The 20,264-nt window shown below is 54.1% G+C and overlaps 2 protein-coding genes and 1 long non-coding RNA gene across 11 annotated transcripts in view; all 3 read right to left on the minus strand.

The window, feature by feature from the left end:
• Nucleotides 1–3,357: 3,357 nt before the first annotated feature.
• Nucleotides 3,358–6,540, minus strand: LOC138112161 (uncharacterized). 3 transcript variants are annotated; one of them, XR_011151581.1, is made up of 3 exons: nucleotides 6,459–6,540; nucleotides 5,865–6,021; nucleotides 3,358–4,937 (listed from the first exon to the last, which is right to left on the minus strand). It is a non-coding gene; the product is annotated as an uncharacterized lncRNA (long non-coding RNA). The 3 variants fall into 3 exon arrangements; XR_011151583.1 differs by having other exon boundaries at nucleotides 6,452–6,521; XR_011151582.1 differs by lacking the exon at nucleotides 6,459–6,540 and adding an exon at nucleotides 6,345–6,445.
• Nucleotides 6,541–10,370: 3,830 nt separating this feature from the next.
• On the minus strand, nucleotides 10,371–12,827 carry DKK1 (dickkopf WNT signaling pathway inhibitor 1). Its single transcript, XM_069020374.1, has 4 exons — nucleotides 12,588–12,827; nucleotides 11,954–12,110; nucleotides 11,757–11,867; nucleotides 10,371–11,318 (listed from the first exon to the last, which is right to left on the minus strand). The coding sequence occupies exons 1-4, from the start codon at nucleotides 12,777–12,779 to the stop codon at nucleotides 11,068–11,070; spliced, it is 711 nt and encodes a 236-aa protein (XP_068876475.1). The 5' UTR covers nucleotides 12,780–12,827; the 3' UTR covers nucleotides 10,371–11,067.
• A 1,708-nt stretch (nucleotides 12,828–14,535) lies between these two features.
• The window catches only part of PRKG1 (protein kinase cGMP-dependent 1), a 376,397-nt gene continuing 370,668 nt past the window's right edge, over nucleotides 14,536–20,264 (minus strand). For all 7 annotated transcript variants that reach the window (XM_069018843.1, XM_069018838.1, XM_069018837.1 and 4 more), the window contains one exon: nucleotides 14,536–18,869. In XM_069018843.1, the coding sequence (XP_068874944.1) occupies nucleotides 18,771–18,869 (99 nt within the window). In that variant the 3' untranslated portion in view covers nucleotides 14,536–18,770. The remainder of the gene's footprint in view (nucleotides 18,870–20,264) is intronic.

Below are 20,264 nucleotides of genomic sequence, written 5' to 3' on the forward strand. Positions count from 1 at the left end.
TTTTTTTTACCAAATATACATGGGTGGGTGGTAGAGGTCAAGTCTAGACTGCTCTGTGTCTCTTGCTGTCCCCATCTCCCATCAGGACACATCCTTTTCACCCCAAAGCCATGCCTGAAACGTGTTCATTCAACGTGGAATGCATTTCCCCTGCTCTTTTACTATCATTTATTGTCACCTATGATGGTTTCTTCATCCTCTTCTACGTACAGAACAGTGACAAGAGATTCTGGTTGTGCTGGAGCAAATCAAGGGGTAACAGAAGATAAAAAAGCTAGAGAAGGTGCTGTGAGCCAGCCCTGAGCAGCCTCCCCTCTTCCCAGGGCAGCTTGCAGGGGTTGGGGGATGATCCCAGGAATTTAAGAAGTGATTCCAAGGGCAACAACAAAGTCATGATGTTGGGAGTTTTTGGGAAGCCTCCAACAATGGGAGGGAAAGAAAACGGTTATTTGACAGGAGTTTTCAATGTCTGGGTTCTAAAGACTGATGGGACTGGGATGGGACAACCTCAGCTTCTTGAAAGTGAAGAAATTTTTGTCTGGGCTTGATGGGCCAGGCAGGGTGGAAGGAGAAAGCAGGACAAGGAACAAAATCCCATCAAAAATACAAGAATAGGACTTTTCCAACCACTTTTTAAGTGGTCACTTGGTTTGTTCAGCTTGGAGAAGAGGAGCAGAGGGGAGACCTCACTGGGGTCTTCAACATCCTCCTGAGGGGCAGCTCCCATCTCTGCTCCCTGGGACAGGGACAGCACCCAGGGAGCAGCTGGAGCTGGGCCAGGGCAGGCTCAGGCTGGAGATGAGGGAAAGGTTCTTCCCCCAGAGGATGCTGGGCACTGCCCAGGCTCCCCAGGGAATGGTCCCGGCCCCGAGGCTGCCAGAGCTCCAGGAGCGTTTGGACAGCGCTGCCAGGGATGCCCAGGGTGGGGCTGTTGGGGTGTCTGGGCAGGGCCAGGGGCTGGATCCCTGATCCCTGTGGGACCCTTCCGTGGTTCTGTGGCCATACAAGGGTAAAGAGTGGTAATCAGGGCAGAACAGGGAACATCACGATCCCATGGATGCATGCTGGGATCCAGAGGAAATTCCAAACGTGAAGCTCAGCCTGAAGGATGAGGGAGGGAGGGAGAGCTCAAGAGCTCCGAGGTTGCAACAGAAGCTCTGGCTCTGACTAAACCCCACCCCAGTCATCCCAGTAAAGATAAGGAGGGAGATAAGGAGGCCAACTTGTGCCTTAAAAAGCTCTGTCTGTACCACCACTGCTCCTAGTGACCTCATCAGCTTCTCTCCCTCAAACACCCCAAGGAAGTAAACATAAACAAAGGCCCAGCAGGATCCCATGCTCTCCTTCTTCTTGGCAAAATTGGATTTTTCTGCTGCAACTCTGTTTTACTTAAACCAGGGGAACAGCTCACGTGCACACCAAGTCACGCTGGGAAGAAAATAGTGGGGTTTTAATTTTTCTTCGGGAATTTTGCTTACATTCTGCTTTCTCACCCCAGGACAGATTTGAGTTTGTGTCAGGGAGAAGCCATAAATTTTATTTTTAAAATGATTTATCCTGATTTATCCTCTCTGAGCAGCCCTGAAAAACATAAAGTCAGTACTAAACCAAACCCAGCACCCTTCCTAAAATACAGACCTGGAAAGATCCACCTCAGAACTTCTCCCAAACAGAGGAGCACACAGTCCTTATTTTGTTTCACAGGATTGGATGTGAGGTGCCCAGTGTTGATTTGAAAGTGACTAGAACTGTACTGACAAGGAAGAAATTAAAACTGAAATATGTGCAAAAGTGATGGTCTGAGGCTCAACAGGACTGAAGGGGTAAACCAAAAAATTGAGGTTGAGTTACCCAAACACTCCTGGAAATCCATTTCTCTTTGGAACAAGCAGATGTGGGCTGTGGTCTTCCCATTTTAATGGCAGTGGAGGTTCTGAATTAGGCTGTAAAAGGTGCTCAGGTCTAAGGGTTTGTGGCAACAATGAAAACTCCAGCTGTGAAAGGCTTTTGCTTTACTAATTTTTTATTTAATTACATCCACAACTTAAGAGAGAGTCAGATCTAAGGAAGGATCAAGATGCCCGGGTAAGAAGGGTTTGCTTTTCTCAGCCATTTCTGACACAAGAAGTCGAAATTAACCACCAGGAGCATGATCCCATCTCCAGGGGTGTCCAAACCCTCCTGGGAGCTGGGGGCTGCTGGGGTTGCCCAGCCAGGCTGGCACCAGCGCAGCGAGCAGGACGTCACCACCCACGGGACACGTGAGCAGCGCTCTGTGCACCATCAGGAGCTTCACGGGGCAGGACTTGGCCTTTTCCCAAGGCCAGGGAGTTCAGCAGTGCAGAGACGTGATCTGCAGGCAGCAAAAATGGGAAAAAAATCCAGCCAGCACCTGGGGTTGCTCAACAGCACAAAACCAGACAGCTCAGGGGTTTGGGGTGGTCACCACTCCCTTGCTGCCACTTGAGTCACAAACATCGACCTCCAGGGGAGCACCCAGCTGCAAGTTCCACATGGAAATCAGTTTTTAAGGAGCAGTGAAAGCTGGGAGAAGATCAGCAGAGAGAACTGAGATTGTTCAGTGCAGCTTGGTGCTCTTGGGGCATTTTAAAGGGCCCTGATACCAGGAGGACTCATAAACCCAATGGGATGCAAAGAAATCCGTGGAGGTGGCAATAGGAGAATAGAAGCCCTACTAGAATTCCTTCCCTGAGAGGGTGGGCAGGCCCTGGCACAGGGTGCCCAGAGCAGCTGGGGCTGCCCCTGGATCCCTGGCAGTGTCCAAGGCCAGGCTGGACATTGGGGCTTGGAGCAGCCTGGGACAGTGGAAGGTGTCCCTGCCCATGGCAGGGGTGGCACTGGATGCCATGCAACCCAATGGTCCCTTCCAACCCAAACCTTTCCATGACGGTTCCTTGCTCCTTCTTGTCAAAAAAAACCCAAAAACTAAGCCCCAAAGAACCTTGATGGATTTTTAAAGGGATCCAGACAAGCCCTATAGGTCAGCTGGAAGCCTCTTTTCCCAACACAATGCTTTGGCCAAAAATTAAATGATTTTTTAAAGAACATGATCTCTAAGCCAAAATTATTGTATGAGAAAATTTTAAATGCATGGGATGTGAACAGAAGAAAGGGATTTCCCCTGCCTGTTGATCACTCCAGCTGATTTGGGTTTCAAAATACAGCCAGGGAAGTGCTAAATGGTTTTTTTCCAGGAACCCATCCCACCTCTCCATGCCAGCATCTCCTCTCAGCGTGGTGGGACCTTTGCAGCCCCTGCCAGCTTTCAGTGACGTGGAACTGGTGCTGTCCCCAGCCCCTGAGCACACGGGGCAGCAGAAAATCCTATAGCAGGGGTTAAAATACAGCAACAATTTGGGTACAAGGGCTTCCCTTTGGCATTCCTGCTGCTTCCTGGTGGCTCAGCCAGGCCAGCTCCTGCCAGTGGGTACTGCCAGCCTTCCCATGGAATTAAGGTTAGCTTGGGCAAAGGATCCAGCTCTGGAATGGTGTTAGCTGGGAGGAGAGGAAGTCATTGGCACAGGGACATGTTTTGTGGCGTCCCAAGTCCCCATGTGCTTTGCCGAGGAGGAGCTGGAAGGTCTCCCCAGCACATGAGGGGATAAAACACTTCAATATTGCCCATAATGGTGCCTTGCCTCGACAGGGGGAAGCTGAGACATTGTGCACAAATAGACCTTCTCTAAAATCCCCACAAATGCTCTGGGACAAGGCTGGGTTGGAGCAGGATTGAAGGTGTTGGTCCCACCCAGCCTGGGGACAGAGAAGCTGGGCTCAGCCAGGATCATTCAAATCGGGCTGGAAAAGCCCTCCAGGATCACCGAGTCCACCTTGTTCCCAGCCCAGAGCACTGAGTGCCACCTCCAGTCCTTCCTTGGACACCTCCAGGCATGGGGACTCCAAACCTCCCTGGGTGGCCTCTGCCAAGGCCTGAGCACCCTTTCCAGGAAGGAATTCTTCCTGAATGAAAGTGGGGGTGCACCCCAAAACCCTGACAGGCTTAAAATCGAGAAGCTGTTTTCTGCAGAACAGATCTGTGGTTTGGGCTGGAAACTCAGAGGTCCAGGAGCTCCAGTGGTCCATGGAATAAAGCCCTGGCAGGAACCAGCTCCAGGCTCTTCCCTCCTCTCTGAGAGCATCCCAGGTTGTGCTGTGCAAGGAGCAGGGCTCCAAATAGGGGCAGGATCGGGTCTGGCCGCTGCCGTGGCCATCGATCATCCCTACCCAGGCTGGGCCGTGGCCAGGAGGGGCTGTGTTCCCGGGATGGTCATTTATGGGCAGCAGCGCTGCTGGCGCGGCCCCAAACCCGCGCACGGGACAGGGCTGGGACGGCAAAGCCGCCGAGACAGGGAGGGAGCAGCTCTTCCTCAGGGAGGGCGGGCAGCTTGGGGTGCCCCAAACCCCCAGGGGCCTGCTCACAGCCTGGGACACCCCAAACCACCAGGGACCTGCTCACACAGCCTGGGACACCCCAAACCACCAGGGACCTGCTCACAGCCTGGGACACCCCAAACCACCAGGGACCTGCTCACACAGCCTGGGACACCCCAAACCACCAGGGACCTGCTCAGACAGCTTGGGGTGCCCCAAACCACCAGGGACCTGCTCAGACAGCTTGGGGCCACCCCAAACCACCAGGGACCTGCTCACACAGCCTGGGGCCACCCCAAACCACCAGGGACCTGCTCACACAGCCTGGGGCCACCCCAAACTTCGAAACCATCCCCATTCATCAGAGAGATGTTAAAATGAATTAAATTAAAATCATTCTAGGTTTGGATTTGTTGTTCTTAGTGTGAATCCAGTTGTTCAGAAAGACAAGGGTGAGGTCCAGGACTTCCAGGATTATCCAACTTCTTCCCAAATTGGGGTTTTTCAAGGGCCACCTGGACTGGCTGTAAAGCTCCAAACCCCTCCTATAAATTAATGGAAAATAGAGAATTAAATAAGATCAATCCCAGGTAGAAATACTTTCATTTGTGTCTGCCAGGATTAATTAAAAAAAAAAAAACCAAACAAACCCAAAACAAAATAGGACAAGGGAACCAATCTTAGGATGTGTCCTTCAACACTTTGGCCTTCTGTTAATGCCATGAAGTCCATACATTGGGATGGAAAAAACCTTAAAAATCATCTAATCCTTTCCTGACTGATGGCGGCCCTGGTGGATTTTAAACCCAGTTCCATAAAGCCCAGAAATATTAAGAAATAAAATCAGGTATTTCATTGGTTTATTTTATTTTTTTATCCACCTGAAGACAAGAGTGGCTGGACAACCTTGACCTGCCACAGGAAGATGGACCTGCGATCACCTCATCCCACCCCCTGCACCAAGGATGTGTTTCAGAGGAGGGTTTGGTTTAAAATTATTAATTAATTAATTAATTAGAACTAACACTTCCCTGTGGCTCTGCCAGCAGCCCTGGATCAGCTCCTCAACAAGGCCTTAAGGAGCCAGAATCCAAGAAAAACGAAATTAATAATCAAATAATCGTTTCATTATTATCTTCCCGCTCCAGACACTTCCAGAAGGATCCTTGCCAGTGCCCTTAATCAGCATTTAGGGATTCCCTCGGCAGTAATCGCCCCCCAGTCTCCCTCTTCCATGAATTCCCCCTGTCCCCAGGTGACTGCAGCCATGAGTTTTTATTTGTGGCCCCCATTGCCCGACCTGGAGAGCGCTGGGTTTGTTCCGAGCTGGGTACTGCAGCTCCTCCTTGCTTTGGGAGCAACAAAAATAACCCTCAGGCACGTCCTGAGCAGTGTTTACAGCCCTCCCGACCTCTCCTCCCTCCCTCTGGCACCTGCCAAATTTTCCTGGGAGCACGCTGCCACTTCCTCACCCTGTGTTTTCCACAGCTCTGTGCTTCGGGAGTTGCGATATTTTCTGAGCTGCCTCCCCGGATTTTGAGCGGGTTGGATGTTCTTAGAGGTTTTCCCAGCCTTTACAACTCCGAGATTATTTTTTTCCCAGATTCACCTGTCCTGACTCTGTGTCACCTGTGGGTTTAATATCAAAAAGGAAAATAAAAGGTGATGAAAGCTGCAAAGCCCAAATGCCAGCGCCCATCCTTGTAGGATACATCATTCCTTCCTTCCACCACGGCAACAGCCCTTTGTTTCCATGTCCTGTTCCCAATTCTGTCCAAAACAAGGAGTAAACTTTTGGAGTTTTGCAGCAGTGTTACCTCTTTGCTGTACCCACCTCCCTGTGGCATCCTTTAACCCCCTCTGGACTGGTACAGCGCCACTTCCTCACGGAAAACCAACCCCATAATACCCATCCATTCCCCCAGAGCTGCTTCCCTTTCCTCACCCCACACCTGGGATTGGGGGAAACTCCTGCCGGATCTTAACTTCCCTTTCTTCATCCCACACCTCGGATTTGCGGGAAACCCCCCTGCCAGACCCTTAACTTCCCTTTCCTCACCCCACACCTCGGATTTGGGGGGAAACTCCTGCCGGAGTTTAACGCGCCCTCGCAGCCGAGCCAAGCCTTTCATCAGGCCGTGCCCATTTAAATGCTGATGGTCTTAATTGTCCCTAAAATTACCTGCTAATGGGTCCCTCCCTCCGCCAGGGCTGGATTAGAGGCTCTGCCCAGAAGTGCCCTCCTTAAGCATCCCGGTTATCCTCACCCCCTCTTAAGGCGTTAATTAGGGACACAAGTCAGGCGCTGAGGGAGGGGAAACAAAGATACTTGAGAGAAAAGAGGGGGGAAAGGGGAATAAACATCCCTTTGGATTAGCAGGGATGCAGGGGATGCATTTGAAGGGCATGGGGAACCCACACCTTGCACCTGGAGCACCGGGATGCGCCGCTTCCCCTCCCGAGGGAGATCAAGGTTTGCTCGGCCGAGCCCGCAGTTGAAAGGCTCGGGAGAAAGAGCAGCTCCCGCAGGTGGGTGAGCTCCCCCTCCCAAAAAAAGGCGGCCCCAAACAAACCCCAAAACCACCCCAAAAGCTTGGCGTGTTGCGTTACAGCCGCAGAGGTTTTCACCTGCTCCCTCTGTCTCATCTTCCCGAGCCGAAAGGGGCAGGAACTCTGCTCTGTGTCAGGAGAGGTGAGGATAAAAAACCAGGCGTTATTCCCTTTTAACGCCTGCGGGTGGATTTTTGTAACCCTTCCTTGCGCTGTGTGAGGTTTTGTTCCTCACGCCAGCGTTTTTAGGGGCGTTTAGTTCTAACGCGATGTGAAGATCAATGGAAGAGAGGAGGGTGTGAGCGTCTGCTTTAAACGATTATCGAAAAAGAAAAGGGGCATTTCTGTGCCACAGCTCGGGGTGGAAGTGGTTTCTGAGAGAACTTAGGAAGAAAAATGAGAAGAAAATAGGGTTTGCTTCCCTGAAAACTCATTTCTCCCCAAGCGACAGCAAAAACTGCGCCATGTCCAACCCTCCGTCCTTGGAAGCTGAATTCCTTTATGCCACTGCTGTCCCCGGGTGCAGCAGAGAGGGGCTTTCCCGTGATCCATCCCCTCGGAATCTGCATCCACAGCGCAGGAAAAATCATCTCGGGAAAACCATGGAGGGATTCCATTTTCCCTTCCAGCCATCCGTGTTTCTCCAGCTCCTGGAATCCCGGGGCTGCCGGCTCTGGGATGCTGCTTTTTTAGCTGAGAGGTGCAGAGGAAGAGCCCAGAAAGGGCTGAAAAGACCCCAGAGCCCCTTCCAGGGAGAGCTGGAGAGGGACTTGGACAGGTGGGAATGGCTTCAAACTGACAGCTGGCAGGGCTAGATGGGATATTGGGAAGGAATTGTTCCCTGGGAGGGTGGGCAGGCCCTGGCACAGGGTGCCCAGAGCAGCTGGGGCTGCCCCTGGATCCCTGGCAGTGTCCAAGGCCAGGCTGGACATTGGGGCTTGGAGCAGCCTGGGAGGTGGAAGGTGTCCCTGTCCAGCAGAAGCTGTTATGGGATAGGCTTTATGGATTTCTACGGTTCTAAATATTAATTTTGAACTTCACAGAGCTTTGTGGAAGCTCTTCCAGCCCTAAAAGCAGGAGCAGTGAGCACACCAGAGGTGCCAAAACTCTTCACCCACCAAAACCTGCCGTTTTTATTGACTCTCCCCTTGCTCAGGGGCTGTTCCTGGCTCTTTGGAGGGAATAATTTCCTTAGAGAGGAGGAGACTGGCGGGGGAAGTGCATCCTGAGTGCCTTTCCCAGCAGGGGTCACTGGTTCATGTGTCAGGAGCTGAAGCTGGGGATTTCTCCCTGTCTTCCCTCCGGATTCAGAGTAGGAGATCCAGACCGCACTCACCAACCAGTCCAGACACAGAGGCTCCACACATTCCATTTTTTCCCCAAGTTTTATATTTTCTACTTCCCACCAGCCCTTTTCGTTGTTGTTACTGGGTTGTTTGGGGGCCTGCAAAGAATTAATTCCAGCGTTTCTGATAAGGAGAACCGGTCACTGCGGGGAAGGATCCGGGAGGGGCCATGGTGATGCTGCCCGGTTTTTTCCTCAGGGAATCCCACCGCCTCCCACCCATCTTCTAGGGGCCTTCTCCCTGTACCAGGGACACGAGCAGCCTTGGCTTCTGCCTCCCCGTCACCACATTTCCAGGGCTCAGGGGCTCTCTATCCCCATTCCTGGGCTGCTCAAGGAGTGTTTTGGCTTCCCAGGATGATGCAGACCTAAGGTGGGTTCAGGTCCTGGGGCAGAACCAAGGGAAGGCTGAAAATCCCTCCCTCCAAGAACTGATTTTGTTAAACCTCAACAGACACGGGGTCACGCTCTCTTTTTTGTTGTTTTGCCTAAAGGATGTTTCTAAATCCAGTTTATTGGGGCTTTACCTAAAGAACAAACCCTGAAAGCCTAAAGGGGGCAGAAATGGGAAGAGATCCTGACTGCAGGTGTGGTAAAGGGGGAGAGGATGGAGTAACACCCAATAAAACCACTGGTTTTTTGAATCTATCCCTGAAATAAATTATTCTGGGCATGTCTGTGGTATCTGCTGGGTGCAGAGCATGGGACACAGGTGCAACCAGCGTTTCAGAGGTCCCTCAGTGCTGACCTGAGCTCCTCTCACCTCAGAATGGCTGCTGAAAATGCTCTTCTGTCCCTCTCCAGGCCGGGAGAGTGAAGAACATCAAGGCACAAGAAGCATTTTTGGTTCATGCAAGCACAGGTGTGGAGATGGCCGAGCTGAGCAAAACCAAAGAGTATGGAGAACAGAGATGTGCCAAAGATGACAAGAAATAGTATTTAATGCACCATGAGGATGTTTTTTCCTGCCTGCAGAGGCATCAAAGCCAGGCTGGTCTCTCAAACCCTCTGGAGAAAAAGCCCTGATCCTACAGACAGTGCTTTAAATGTCCTAGGGATAAACTATGACACTGCTCATGACAGATCTGAACCCGCCTGAACAGCTCCTGATGCTTTTCTTAGCCAGGGGCCTCCATTTTATCATAGCCAGGTTCCTTCATCAGCCCAGAGCCACTGACTCCTACTGGGCATAACATTATTATGAAAATAAAATCATTATATTATTATATGCGTTGTGCAATTTTTTTTTTTTTTTTTTTTTTTTTTTTTTTTTTTTTAAGTACAGCTTCTAAAAGGACTTTAAGCCGTTGGTTTTTTAATTTTCACAGCCTTGCACGATGATTCAAGCACTAAACTCCAGCCTCTGGGTCGGGAACTCTTTCAGGGGCTGCTTCAGCCCCCAGCTCGTGCTGTGACTCCAGTAAAAGCTGCTCCAGAGAGACTTAAAGGGTGGATTGAGGTGGTTTAAGGACCATCAGTGTTTTACCCTCCCATATGGGGGAATTTGGGCTGTTCTCAGCCAGTCCCGGAGCTGGAAGGAAGCTGGGAATGATCCCTTGAACGTTTGCCTCTTCCTGGGTTTCCTCCCTCCTTTCCATTTTCTGTGCCCGTGGCCTGGGTTCAGCACCCCCCGGCTCCTGGCAGAGCTGCAGTGGGGCTGGTGTTCCAGAATCCCATGTTTTCCAGGGAATTAAATGCCCTAAGGAGGCAGCACCTACTCCAAAGGCTCCAAACACCCACGAGCAGGCAGTGCTGAAGGGGTGCTCCCCTACACGCGGCCCTCGCAGCCCCCCAGGGATGTGCTGGGTTCAGGCTAGGGTGCAAAGCATTTTAGGGGTGTCCAGGGAAGGCTCCACCGTGGGTTTGCACCCCAAAGCCCTTCCCCAGGCTGCAGGGAGGCTGAGGGCAGCCGGGCAGGGGCCAGCACTGCACCTGCAGCCCCACGCTTCCCTCTCATTCCACACTCACAACCACCTGAAATAGGGGGGCAGCTGAAGGGGCGGGGAAAAAACGTGTGCTCGCAGCTTTCCCTCCCTCCGCGCCATCCCAAAAGGGTGAAAAGCCGCAGGAACGAGCTGCAAAGTGGAGGGAAAAACAAATCTTTATTGTGCACAGAGCAAGGGTTGAGCGGTCGAGAGCGGCAGCACCCGCGGTTGGTCCAGCACAGCCTCTCCAGCGGCCCTTCACTCCCTCCTCCCTCCCAAACCAGGGAGGGGGATTCTGCTGCCAGCTGCCCTTCCCAGGGCCCCAGCCGCGCTGCCCATCCTCAGTTTGGTGGCCAGAGGGCATCAGTGGCTACCACGGAATTCCTAAAGAGCAGCTGGATAAACAGTGCAGACCCAGCAGCCTCTCCCAGGGGGGCTGGGGATGAACCCCCGCCCCTGTCTCGGTTCCCCCCGGGCACATCCTCCCTCCCTCCTTCCCGCAGCACGGGACGGATCCCGGCAGCCCCACACGGGCAGGGTGAATTTAAAGAGGAGTTTATTCACTCGCACACAGACGGTGGCGTCCCTTCGAGCCAGAAAGAAAAACCCAGTGTGTACAAAGTCACAGTCACGGCTTGAAGAGCGCCCGGCAGCGCCCTCAGAGAAACACGAAATAACTCACGAAAAGTCATTAAAGTCCCGGCGTTATGTACAGCTAAGTGCCAGCTCGAGTATTCACAACACAGTAACGTACTGCAAGAAGTCGCTTAGGAGAAGTTCCCTTGAGAAACAACCTTCGCTCCGGCGGCGCCGGAGTCAGCCGCGTCCGTCCCGTCCGTCCCGTCCGTGTGTCGCTCAGTGCCGCTGGCACGTGTGCAGGCGGGACGCGTCGGCGGGGCCGTGCTCTCGCTGCAGGCGGCACGCCAGCCCCTCGGCACACTGGCAGCGCTGGAAGATCTCCAGGCCGTGGGCGCCTTTCCGCCGGTGCCGGGTGCACACCTGCCCCTCCCGCAGCACCGGCTTGCAGATCTTGGACCAGAAGTGGCGGGCGCAGCACAGCCCGGCCGCGCAGTCCGACGAGCGCAGGCAGAAGTCGCCCTCCTCGCCTGCGTGGGGACAGCGGGGGATGCTCAGCGAGGGGGCGGGGGACACCGGGTGGGCATCGCGGGCGTCGCTCACAGGGGATAATGGGACAGGGTGGGCATCCCACATTGATCAATCCCACAGATTGATCACTCCCAAACCACCCCACGGGCAGGCTGGGCATCCCCGGTTTATCTCCTGGGGTCAGTGGGACTCGGTGGGTATCCCGGACTGATCCCACAGGGGGCAAGAGGGAAAGGGGAGCATCCCGGACCAACCCCATGGGGGATGGCGTCCTGGACTGATCCCCACGGGGGACAGAGATGCAGGATGGGGCTCCCGGCCAGATCCTAGGGGACAGCAGAGCAGGGGCGCAGCCTGGACTGGTGCCCAGGGAACAGCAGGGAAGGATGGGCAGCCTCAGGCGGGACAGCGGGGTCACAGCAGCAGGGACGCCTCACCTTTGGCAGTGGGTAGCCAGGCGGGCGCGGGCGTCCGTCGGGGCAGCGCCTCGGTGCCCGTCTCCTCCGGCTCGGCCGCTCCGTGCGGCGGCTCCGGGGGCGTGCAGAGACCTGCGGGGGCAGTGGGGCGGCTGTCAGCCTCGCGTGGGACCCCGACCCCTCCCGCGGCCCCAGCTGCAGGTGTGCCCTGCCCTCACCGTTGCTGCAGGTCATGCCGGGGCAGCACATGGCATCGCGCAGGCAGCGCTTGCGGCGCCGCCGGCAGCCGAGGCACAGCGGGGCCCCCCCGCCGCGGGCCGCCCCCCCGCAGAACTCCTCGGGGCCGCAGTCCTCGTCCTCGGCACACGGGAAAGGCTGGGGGGTACAGAGGAGGCGGGGGGGTCAGCGGGGCCGACGCTCCCATCCCCGAGTGTGTCCCCCCCTCTCCAATCCCCGGCGCGTCCGCTCCATCCCATCTCCCGTGTGTCCCTCCCCGCCTCCACCCCCGGGACGTCCCCCCCGTCCCCGGTGTCCCCTCCATCCCCGAGGTGTCCCCCACTCTATCCCCCATGCGCGTGCGGGTTCCGGTGTGTCCCTCTACTCCATCCCTGGGGCACCCCCTCCATCCATCTGCGCTGCGTCCTCCCCTTCGATCCCCTCCATCCCCGGTGCGTTCCCCTCCCCGGTGTCCCCTCCATCGTCCGTATCCCTCTGCTCCATCTCCCGGTGTGCGTCCTCATCCCCGGAGTCCCACCTCTCATCCCAAATGTGTCTCCCCCCCCCACATTCCCGGTGTGTGCCCCGCTCCATTCCCGGTGTGTGCCCCGCCGCTCCATCCGTGCTCTCTCCTACCTGCCGGGTGGCGGCCGGCGGGGCCTTGTTGCTGCCGTCGAAAGGGGGTGCGGGGGCGGCGCTGGCCTCGGCCGCCCCGCCCGGGGGGGGTCCCTTGATGGCGTTGGAGCTGAGGGCACCCCCGGGAGCCGCCGCCCGCCCCGCCGGGGCCGCGCAGCTCAGCGCCGCCAGCAGCGCCACCAGCCCCCGCATCCTGGTGCCGCCCGTGCCCGCTGAGTCCCCGAGCAGCAGCACCGAGCCGCGAGCAGCGGCTCCTGCGCTCCTCCGCCGCCTTTATACCCCCGGGGCTGCCTCCTGCCCGCCCCCTCGGGGCGGGGGGCCCGCCGCCTGGGATTTCAAAGCGTTCCCGGGGGGGCTGTGCCCACGAGCCCCCAAAACCGCCCCCACCCCGCCCCGAGGGCTCCCACATTGGTCGGGAGGGGGTTTCGCAAGGGCGAGGGCAGCCCCCATCCCCCCCCGGCATCCCCCGCCCCGGTTCCCGGCCAGATGCTCCGCACTCCCCGACGCCGCCGCTGTCTCCAGCCGGGCGCGCCCGATGGAGGGGACCGGGAAGAGGGAAGGGGGGGACACTCCCCCTTATGCAACCCCCCCATAGTGGGTGGGAGCCGCTGTGGGTGCAGAGAGCCCCCCCGCCCTCCCCCGATGGCAGAGTCGGTCCTTTGGTCTCCTCCAAGTCTCCCCCCCGCCGCCTCCCCCGCGTCCTTCCTGGCGCCAGCGCAGCCTTGCAGGAAGGGAGAAGGGCTGCTCCGCATCCCCCCGCGCCGGGCTGTGTGCGGGGACACGGGGGGGACACACGATGGGACTCTCGGTGTCCTCCCCCTACTCCCCTGACCCCAGCCGGGGCGGAGGGGGGGGCAGCATCGGTGGGGGGGAGCTCCGGGCCCTTTGATGCGGCGAGATCAAAGGCGTCCCCCCCCCCATTCCTTTCCCACCCCATTCCCCCCCCAACCCCCCATTCCTTTCCCATTCCCCCCCATTCCCCCTCGTCCCCCCTGTCGGGGCAGCGCGGCCCCAGGGCGCCCCCTGGCGGTCCTGCCGCGCCGTCGCGCCCCACTCCCCCCTCCCCGGTCCGGTAATTAACCTTCGTTAATTACCCGCCGTTGATTAACCCGGCTTTTCCCGGTGGCGGCCCCGTGCTCCCGTTCATTCCTTTTCAAAGCTCGGTTTAAATGAGAATCCGACGAGCCGGAGCAGCGCCCCCAGAACCCCCGGGGTGGGGGATTCCGCAATTACTGCAATTAACGCCCCCCCTCTCCCGGTATCGCTGTCCCGGTATCCACTATCAGCTGTTCCAGCCCCGAACGGCTCAGGCCGGGCTAATAATTGCCTGGGAAGGTTTCGGGAGCACGGCGGGCCGGTGCCGTCAGCAGCGGCTGAGTCACGGCCGGGCGACATCCCCGGCACAGCCCGGCCACCCCTCCTGCCTTCCCTAGTTTTAGCCCGGAGTAACGAGCACCACGCCTCGCCCCGAAATCCCGGTGTTCCCCTGGCAGTTTCAGGTGAGGGCCACGTCACCCTGGGGTTTTTATTGCATTATTGACTTCGACCTGCGATTGCTGCATCCCGCAAAACGATTGGTGACGATTCCCAGCTGTTCCTTGGACCCTTACCAGATTCCTTTCCCTCCTGAGAGGATGTTTCATTGCTCCTTTTCCCCGCTTTTGCTCACCTCACAGAATCGTCATCAAATCACAGAATGATTTTGGGTTGGAAGGGACCTTAAAGCCCATCCAGTTCCATGGGCAGGGACACCTTCCACTACCCCAGGCTGCTCCAAGCCCCAGTGTCCAACCTGGCTTTGGACACTTCCAGGGATCCAGGGGCAGCCACAGCTGCTCTGGGCAACCAGTTCTGGGAGCAGAACCCCTGTCACCCCACATTTCACCACTGCCCAGGAGATCTCTCCCAAACTCGGCTTCTGCTCTGCAAGAAACCCACTGACAGCCACTCAAAAGTAATTATTTTTATTTCAACTCTATAAAGTATACAACAGGCACTCGGCAATTACAGCTGCAGGGGGAGTACAGAGCGAAACAAAAGCCATGGAAGTTTATGATAAAAAACCCAAAGTTCCTCAGTCAACATCCACAGAGTGCAAGCGGCCGATGGCCGGGGCGTGACCGACATCTGCCCGACAAACAAAACCTCTGCCATGGAAGGAGAGAAAATCAGAGTATAAAACACGGGGCTGGGGTAAAACCAGCGCAAATCGGGACTGGGGGGGAGAGGCAACTCCAAATGGGAATTTCCCCTTTTTCTGAGAAAGCCCTAAAAGTCTCGGTGTCAGGGCTGAGGAGCCGCGGAGCAGCTTCCAGGGCTCATCCCCGTGGATGCAGGGAATGGGGGAGGGAAAAGCACAGATCCTGTTGGGTTGAGCGGTGCAAAGGAGCCTCGGCTTTGCACCAGGGTTTGAGCCGGCGGTGGGTGGGAGATTCCCAAGGGGGCTGTGTGGGACAGCATGGATGGGTGGGATCTGCAGAGCTTAGCAAAACAGGAATACCTGTCTATGGACTGCTAGGACGTCAGAGAGTAATTTGACCCGCACATCACATTTATACATTTCACAGAAATGACTCTGTATCTCATTAACAGATACACAGCTCTGGTACATTGAACAGAAATCAGAGAACAATGTCATCATTTCTGGAATTCATCGAGATCAGATAATAAAGGCTTAGAAATCGGTAGCAGAAAGAACTGTAAAACGCAGCAAGCTAAGAAAGGACGACAGTTTGAGGTGTGTTTGTCTTTGTCATGCAGCATAACACCAAATTTGTCTTTTTTTTTTTTTTTAATAAGATGCCATGGATTTAAGGCACTTGCAACAATGCCAGATAGCCAGTGACGTTCTAGAACTATGGGACAGATGGGTGGACAGGACAGCTGACAGAAAGTTTAATCATACTGACAAATATGACATTAATTCAAGTCTACCTCGACCTAAAAACGTTACATTACAAATAAGGAAATGAAGGAATAATGCCATGGAACTGGAAAAGAACAGAAAAGTTCTGTGTGACCCACAAAATACCGACACGAAAATACCTATTTACAGAAATATCTGCTCGTGGTCCTGTTGTTGAAGAGGAGTTTGCTGTGGGCAGTGCAGCTCCAGGAGAAGCTACGACACCAATCAAAGCCCCTCTGGAAACACGGGAGCTGATTACCCCTTCCCTAAAAAACGCCGTCGTCCCATAGGTCAGGAAAGGAGACAAAGAAATAAGGACAGGAGGTGGAAACACGGAGGCAATCCCTTGTTGTGGATATATAGAGATATATATAAAGCAACTTAAATATATTCTTATAACTGAAGGCTTATCATATACATATGCAAAGTGTTAATGCTCAGGAGAGGCCATGGAAAGTCAAGTGAGGTGTTTGATATCAAAATAAACTCAAGTTCAGCACAGTGCACGCTGCAGGTATCAATTCCCATGCCTGGCACAAGGAAAAAAAGGGACAGGAAAAAGAAACCCAACTCCTCAGCCTATTCTAGACCCTCCTTCCTGCCACGTTTTCGGGCTGTCCCCCAAATCCTTGTGGTGCTTTCTCCTCCTCGCCTGCCAACTGCATCTGGTGTCACCATCCTGGGACAAACTCCTACAGAAAGCTGTCCCCATGGAGTGGAAATCCAGGGGGATGTGAGGGAAGAATTTGGCTGTTAGGCCTGTTTAAGATGCCTGGTGAGTGTTTTAGCCCTCGTGCTCAGCCTTGGCTCTCAGTGCTGTCCATCCCTTGGAGAAAGGTGGGAAAGCCAGCAGGTGCTGCCTTTTCCCTGTGGTTTTGAAGGCAAATGAAGTTTTAATGGTTAAAGAACACCAGAAGTGACTGTGCCAGAGGTGTGGCCTCACCCTCTGGAAAACAGAGGGGATTCCAGAGCCACAGACTGGTTTCAAAGGTGTCACACGACCCAGCTCATGTTAAACAGCAGACACAGCCCACGCTGTCAAGATACCCTTTTAATTAAATCCTTCCATGAAAAACATGCAAAAGAGTTGGGATTTAGCAGCAGGGAAGGAATTTTTTACTGCTCAAACAGACCTTTTCCATGTAATATGTGGGAAAAGCCCTTGCCAGCAAGACTTGATCTTTCCACAGTCAGCTCTTGGCAGCTGAGCTCAAACGGGGCAGCACCTGCTCACCCACGGCAGGGGGTGCAATGAGAGGACCTTTAAGGTCCCTTCCAACCCAAACCATTCCATCATTCCATGATTCTGTGGTTCTTTGGGGCAAGGTCTCTCAGAGAGACCAGAAGCTGATGTTTCCAGCTGGATAATGGGATAAACCTTTAGTCCTGTGGATAGGCAACAAACAGGCGCCCAGGACAGGATCCCTCTGCTGCATCCCATAAACCAGAGGGGAGAATTCAAGCAAAGGAAAAGCAGTGGAAGTGAGGGAAAAGTAGATCCTGATAATATTGTTTTCCCCAGCTCTTTCTTCCATACAAATTTGGCCATCCCTGTGTTAAACACAGACATTTGGACCTGGCATGCTGGAGACTTCACAGGAATAATCCATTTCCCATTGAATTCCACTGACTTTCCTGGGGAGCTCCTTAGCCTGGAGAGGCATTGGGATTACTGGTGATGTTCCATCAGAGCCAGGACTTTTATTTTAATGAGATCCTTTAAACATGGAAGAGATGCAGACATGGAATCATCAGGATAGAGAACAAAGCCTCTGCTACATATTCCTGACAGGATGGATCAGGGACAAGCACTTCCCGAGTGAGAGATGGACAGAGCACCTCGAAAGGACATCACAGCTCTCATGTTTTTCCTTTTGGGCCTAAAAAGGTCAAAGGTATCCTTAATTTTATGCCTAATCAATCAGACTGGTAGGCTGCTGTTGCTTTGTTCCAGGACTGTGATTAAAGCACTGTGAAGCGCATCAGTAGATGTGAAATGGATCAGTAGATGTGAAATGGATCGATAGATGTACAATGGATCAATAGATGCACAATGGATCAATAATGTGCAATGGATCAATGGATACACAGTGGATCAACAGATGCACAATGGATCAATAATGTGCAATGGATCAATGGATACACAATGGATCAATAATATGCAATGGATCGATGGATGCACAGTGGATCAATAATATGCAATGGATCGATGGATGCACAGTGGATCAATAGATGCACAGTGGATCAATAATGTGCAATGGATCAATGGATACACAATGGATCAATAATATGCAATGGATCGATGGATGCACAGTGGATTGATGGATACACAATGGATCAAGGGATGCACAATGGATCAATAATATGCAATGGATCGATGGATGCACAGTGGATCAATAATGTGCAGTGGATCGATGGATGCACAGTGGATCAATAACGTGCAATGGATCAATACATGTACAATGGATCAATAACGTGCAATGGATCAATGGATGCACAGTGGATTCACTCCACGATCTGCTCTTCCCGTGCCGTGCTGGTTCCCTCCCAGGGAAAGGAGAAGCGGCCGCCCGCAGGCGCTGCTGGCCCGCGAGAGCAGCGAGCCCGCTGTGCCCGCTGTGCCCGCTGTGCCCGCTGTGCCCGCTGTGCCCGCTGTGCCTCGGCAGCACGTGCAGCACGTGTGTGTGCTTTTGCTTGAGCAGGCTGAGCCAAAACGGTTCCAACGCAAGGAGGAAAGGGACCATTCAGTCTCGTCGGGAATACTGCTCGCAAAGGAGAAGGGCACATTCCCTCTGCTGCGGTGGGAGCGCTGTGCCCGTGCTCCTCCTGGGCCCCGGCGCTGCCCTGCCGGGCTCGGAGGGTGGGAACAGCCCAAATCCTGCACGGGAGGAGTGCAGCACTTCATAAATTACTACCGATCCTACGGAAAAAGCAGCTGGAATTAAGTGCCTCTTACTCTACGGATCTCTCACTCTGCTAACCAGGAGTGTGCCCAGATCTCTGAGGCGACAGAAGAGGAGTTCTGTGCCGGAGAAAGGCTCTGTGCCAGGACCACCATGTCCACCAGGTCACGTTCCAACAGAAAACATGGAGAGCACTATTGTCACTAAGCAGGAAGTCCTAATGCCACTGGAGTTACTGGAGCAGCATCAATCAAGGCATCATGGTGACCCCGAGCACAAATCCTCCCCAATTCCGGTCTTCCCGTTCCGCTGGCAGCCACGTCCCAGGAAAAGCTGTCCTCGGCAAGGCAGAAGCAGGTAAGAGAAAGAACATTAAAAATCTATGTCCCATCCTGAGTTGTCGTCAGGGGGTGGCTCGTCACTGTCCTCTGGGAAGCTGTCAAAGTTGCTTGTGTCCGTGGGAGACGTGACCTGTGGGGGGAAGAGCGACAAGAAGGGGATGTTCATCCCAGTGCTGACATTCCCTCTCCATCCCACAGCTACGGGCATCCCAGAGAATCCCCAGGCAGCCAGGGAAGTGCTGCACACACAGCTTTTTGCTGGGGGATTTCCCTCAGCTCCCCACGTCTCCTGAGTTTTCCCACCCGTTGGAACAAGGTTATAACAACAGACTTGGAAAAAGCCTCCCCAGAGCCCAGGATTTCCCATCCATGGCTCCAGGATCCTGAGCTTTAAAGGATCAGGATCCTGTTCCTCCAAACTTCCTGGCAAGCCTTGCTCAGCCACAGGATCCTTCCAGAGAAGCCCATCTTCCCAGGATGAAGGCCAACCACGTGTCTTTTTTTGGAAACCGTGACATTTGAAATCGACCCTGGCTACAGAATGTCTGATTTTCCTGCTTCGTGACAGTGAGGGAAACTTTCTTCCAGTGAGGACTTGATGAAGTCAATACAGTAAAAAAAAATCAACAATATAAGAGGAAACCAGCAGCTCTCCATCCCAAAATAATCAGTCTTACTAGAAATTCAATACGTTAAGCTTTACCAGAGCAGGAAAACACTTGCTGCAGTTTTCAGTCATTTCACCTGTGGAAGAGCCTGAGCCAGGGGCTACCTGGCAGTCATTGACTCACAGAATTCCAGCAAGGTTTGGGTTGGAAGGGACCTTAAATCCCACCCAGTGCCACCCCCTGCCACGGGCAGGGACACCTTCCACTGTCCCAGGCTGCTCCAAGCCCCAATGTCCAACCTGGCCTTGGACACTGCCAGGGATCCAGGGGCAGCCCCAGCTGCTCTGGGCACCCTGTGCCAGGGCCTCACCTCCCTCACAGGAAGATTTTTTTTCCAATATCCAGCCTGGACTGATCCCAGGGATTGCCCCGACCCACCTGGCCTTGTTAACCCTCCCGAAATTCCCATTTCATGCTGGATGCTGCTGCAAGCCTTGGGAAAAGAGGGGAGCTCCAACTCCAGCTCTAAATTTAATGTTTAAATTTAATGTCTGCCCAACTGCATCAGCATTTTCCTGCTGCTGAACACACACCTTGGGGGAAATCAGGATTATGGAATAGCTAGCTCGTTTTGGAAAAATAAACCCACCCTATAGAATCTTCATTTAAAAAGCTTTAATTTCTTTCTGATTATCTGGATCCGCTGACTTTGCGGGTGCTCCTTCACCCTTTGCTTCCTCAGTTCATCTTTGGAAGAGTCCTGAGCTTTTAAGGAGAGGTAAAATCACCGGTTCCAGCTGTGGTATCAAGGCTCAGCGGTGTCCTAGCAGCAGGTTGTAAATTGGGATCTTTCCAGAAATCCCGTGGAGCAAGAGCTCTTTGATTGCTTCACTGGCAAGTACCACATAACAAATGGG

This window comes from Aphelocoma coerulescens, chromosome 6 (assembly GCF_041296385.1).
Source record: "Aphelocoma coerulescens isolate FSJ_1873_10779 chromosome 6, UR_Acoe_1.0, whole genome shotgun sequence".
Lineage (NCBI taxonomy): Eukaryota > Metazoa > Chordata > Aves > Passeriformes > Corvidae > Aphelocoma > Aphelocoma coerulescens.

Bases quoted from the DNA above. Each gene is read 5' to 3' on its own strand.
- DKK1 (XM_069020374.1), bottom strand. From the start codon at position 12,779: ATGCGGGGGCTGGTGGCGCTGCTGGCGGCGCTGAGCTGCGCGGCCCCG. The intron at 12,111-12,587 runs GTAGGAGAGAGC...TGTACCCCCCAG, and splicing joins CGCCGGCCGCCACCCGGCAG to CCTTTCCCGTGTGCCGAGGA. The intron at 11,319-11,756 runs GTGAGGCGTCCC...GTCCCCACGCAG, and splicing joins CTGGCTACCCACTGCCAAAG to GCGAGGAGGGCGACTTCTGC.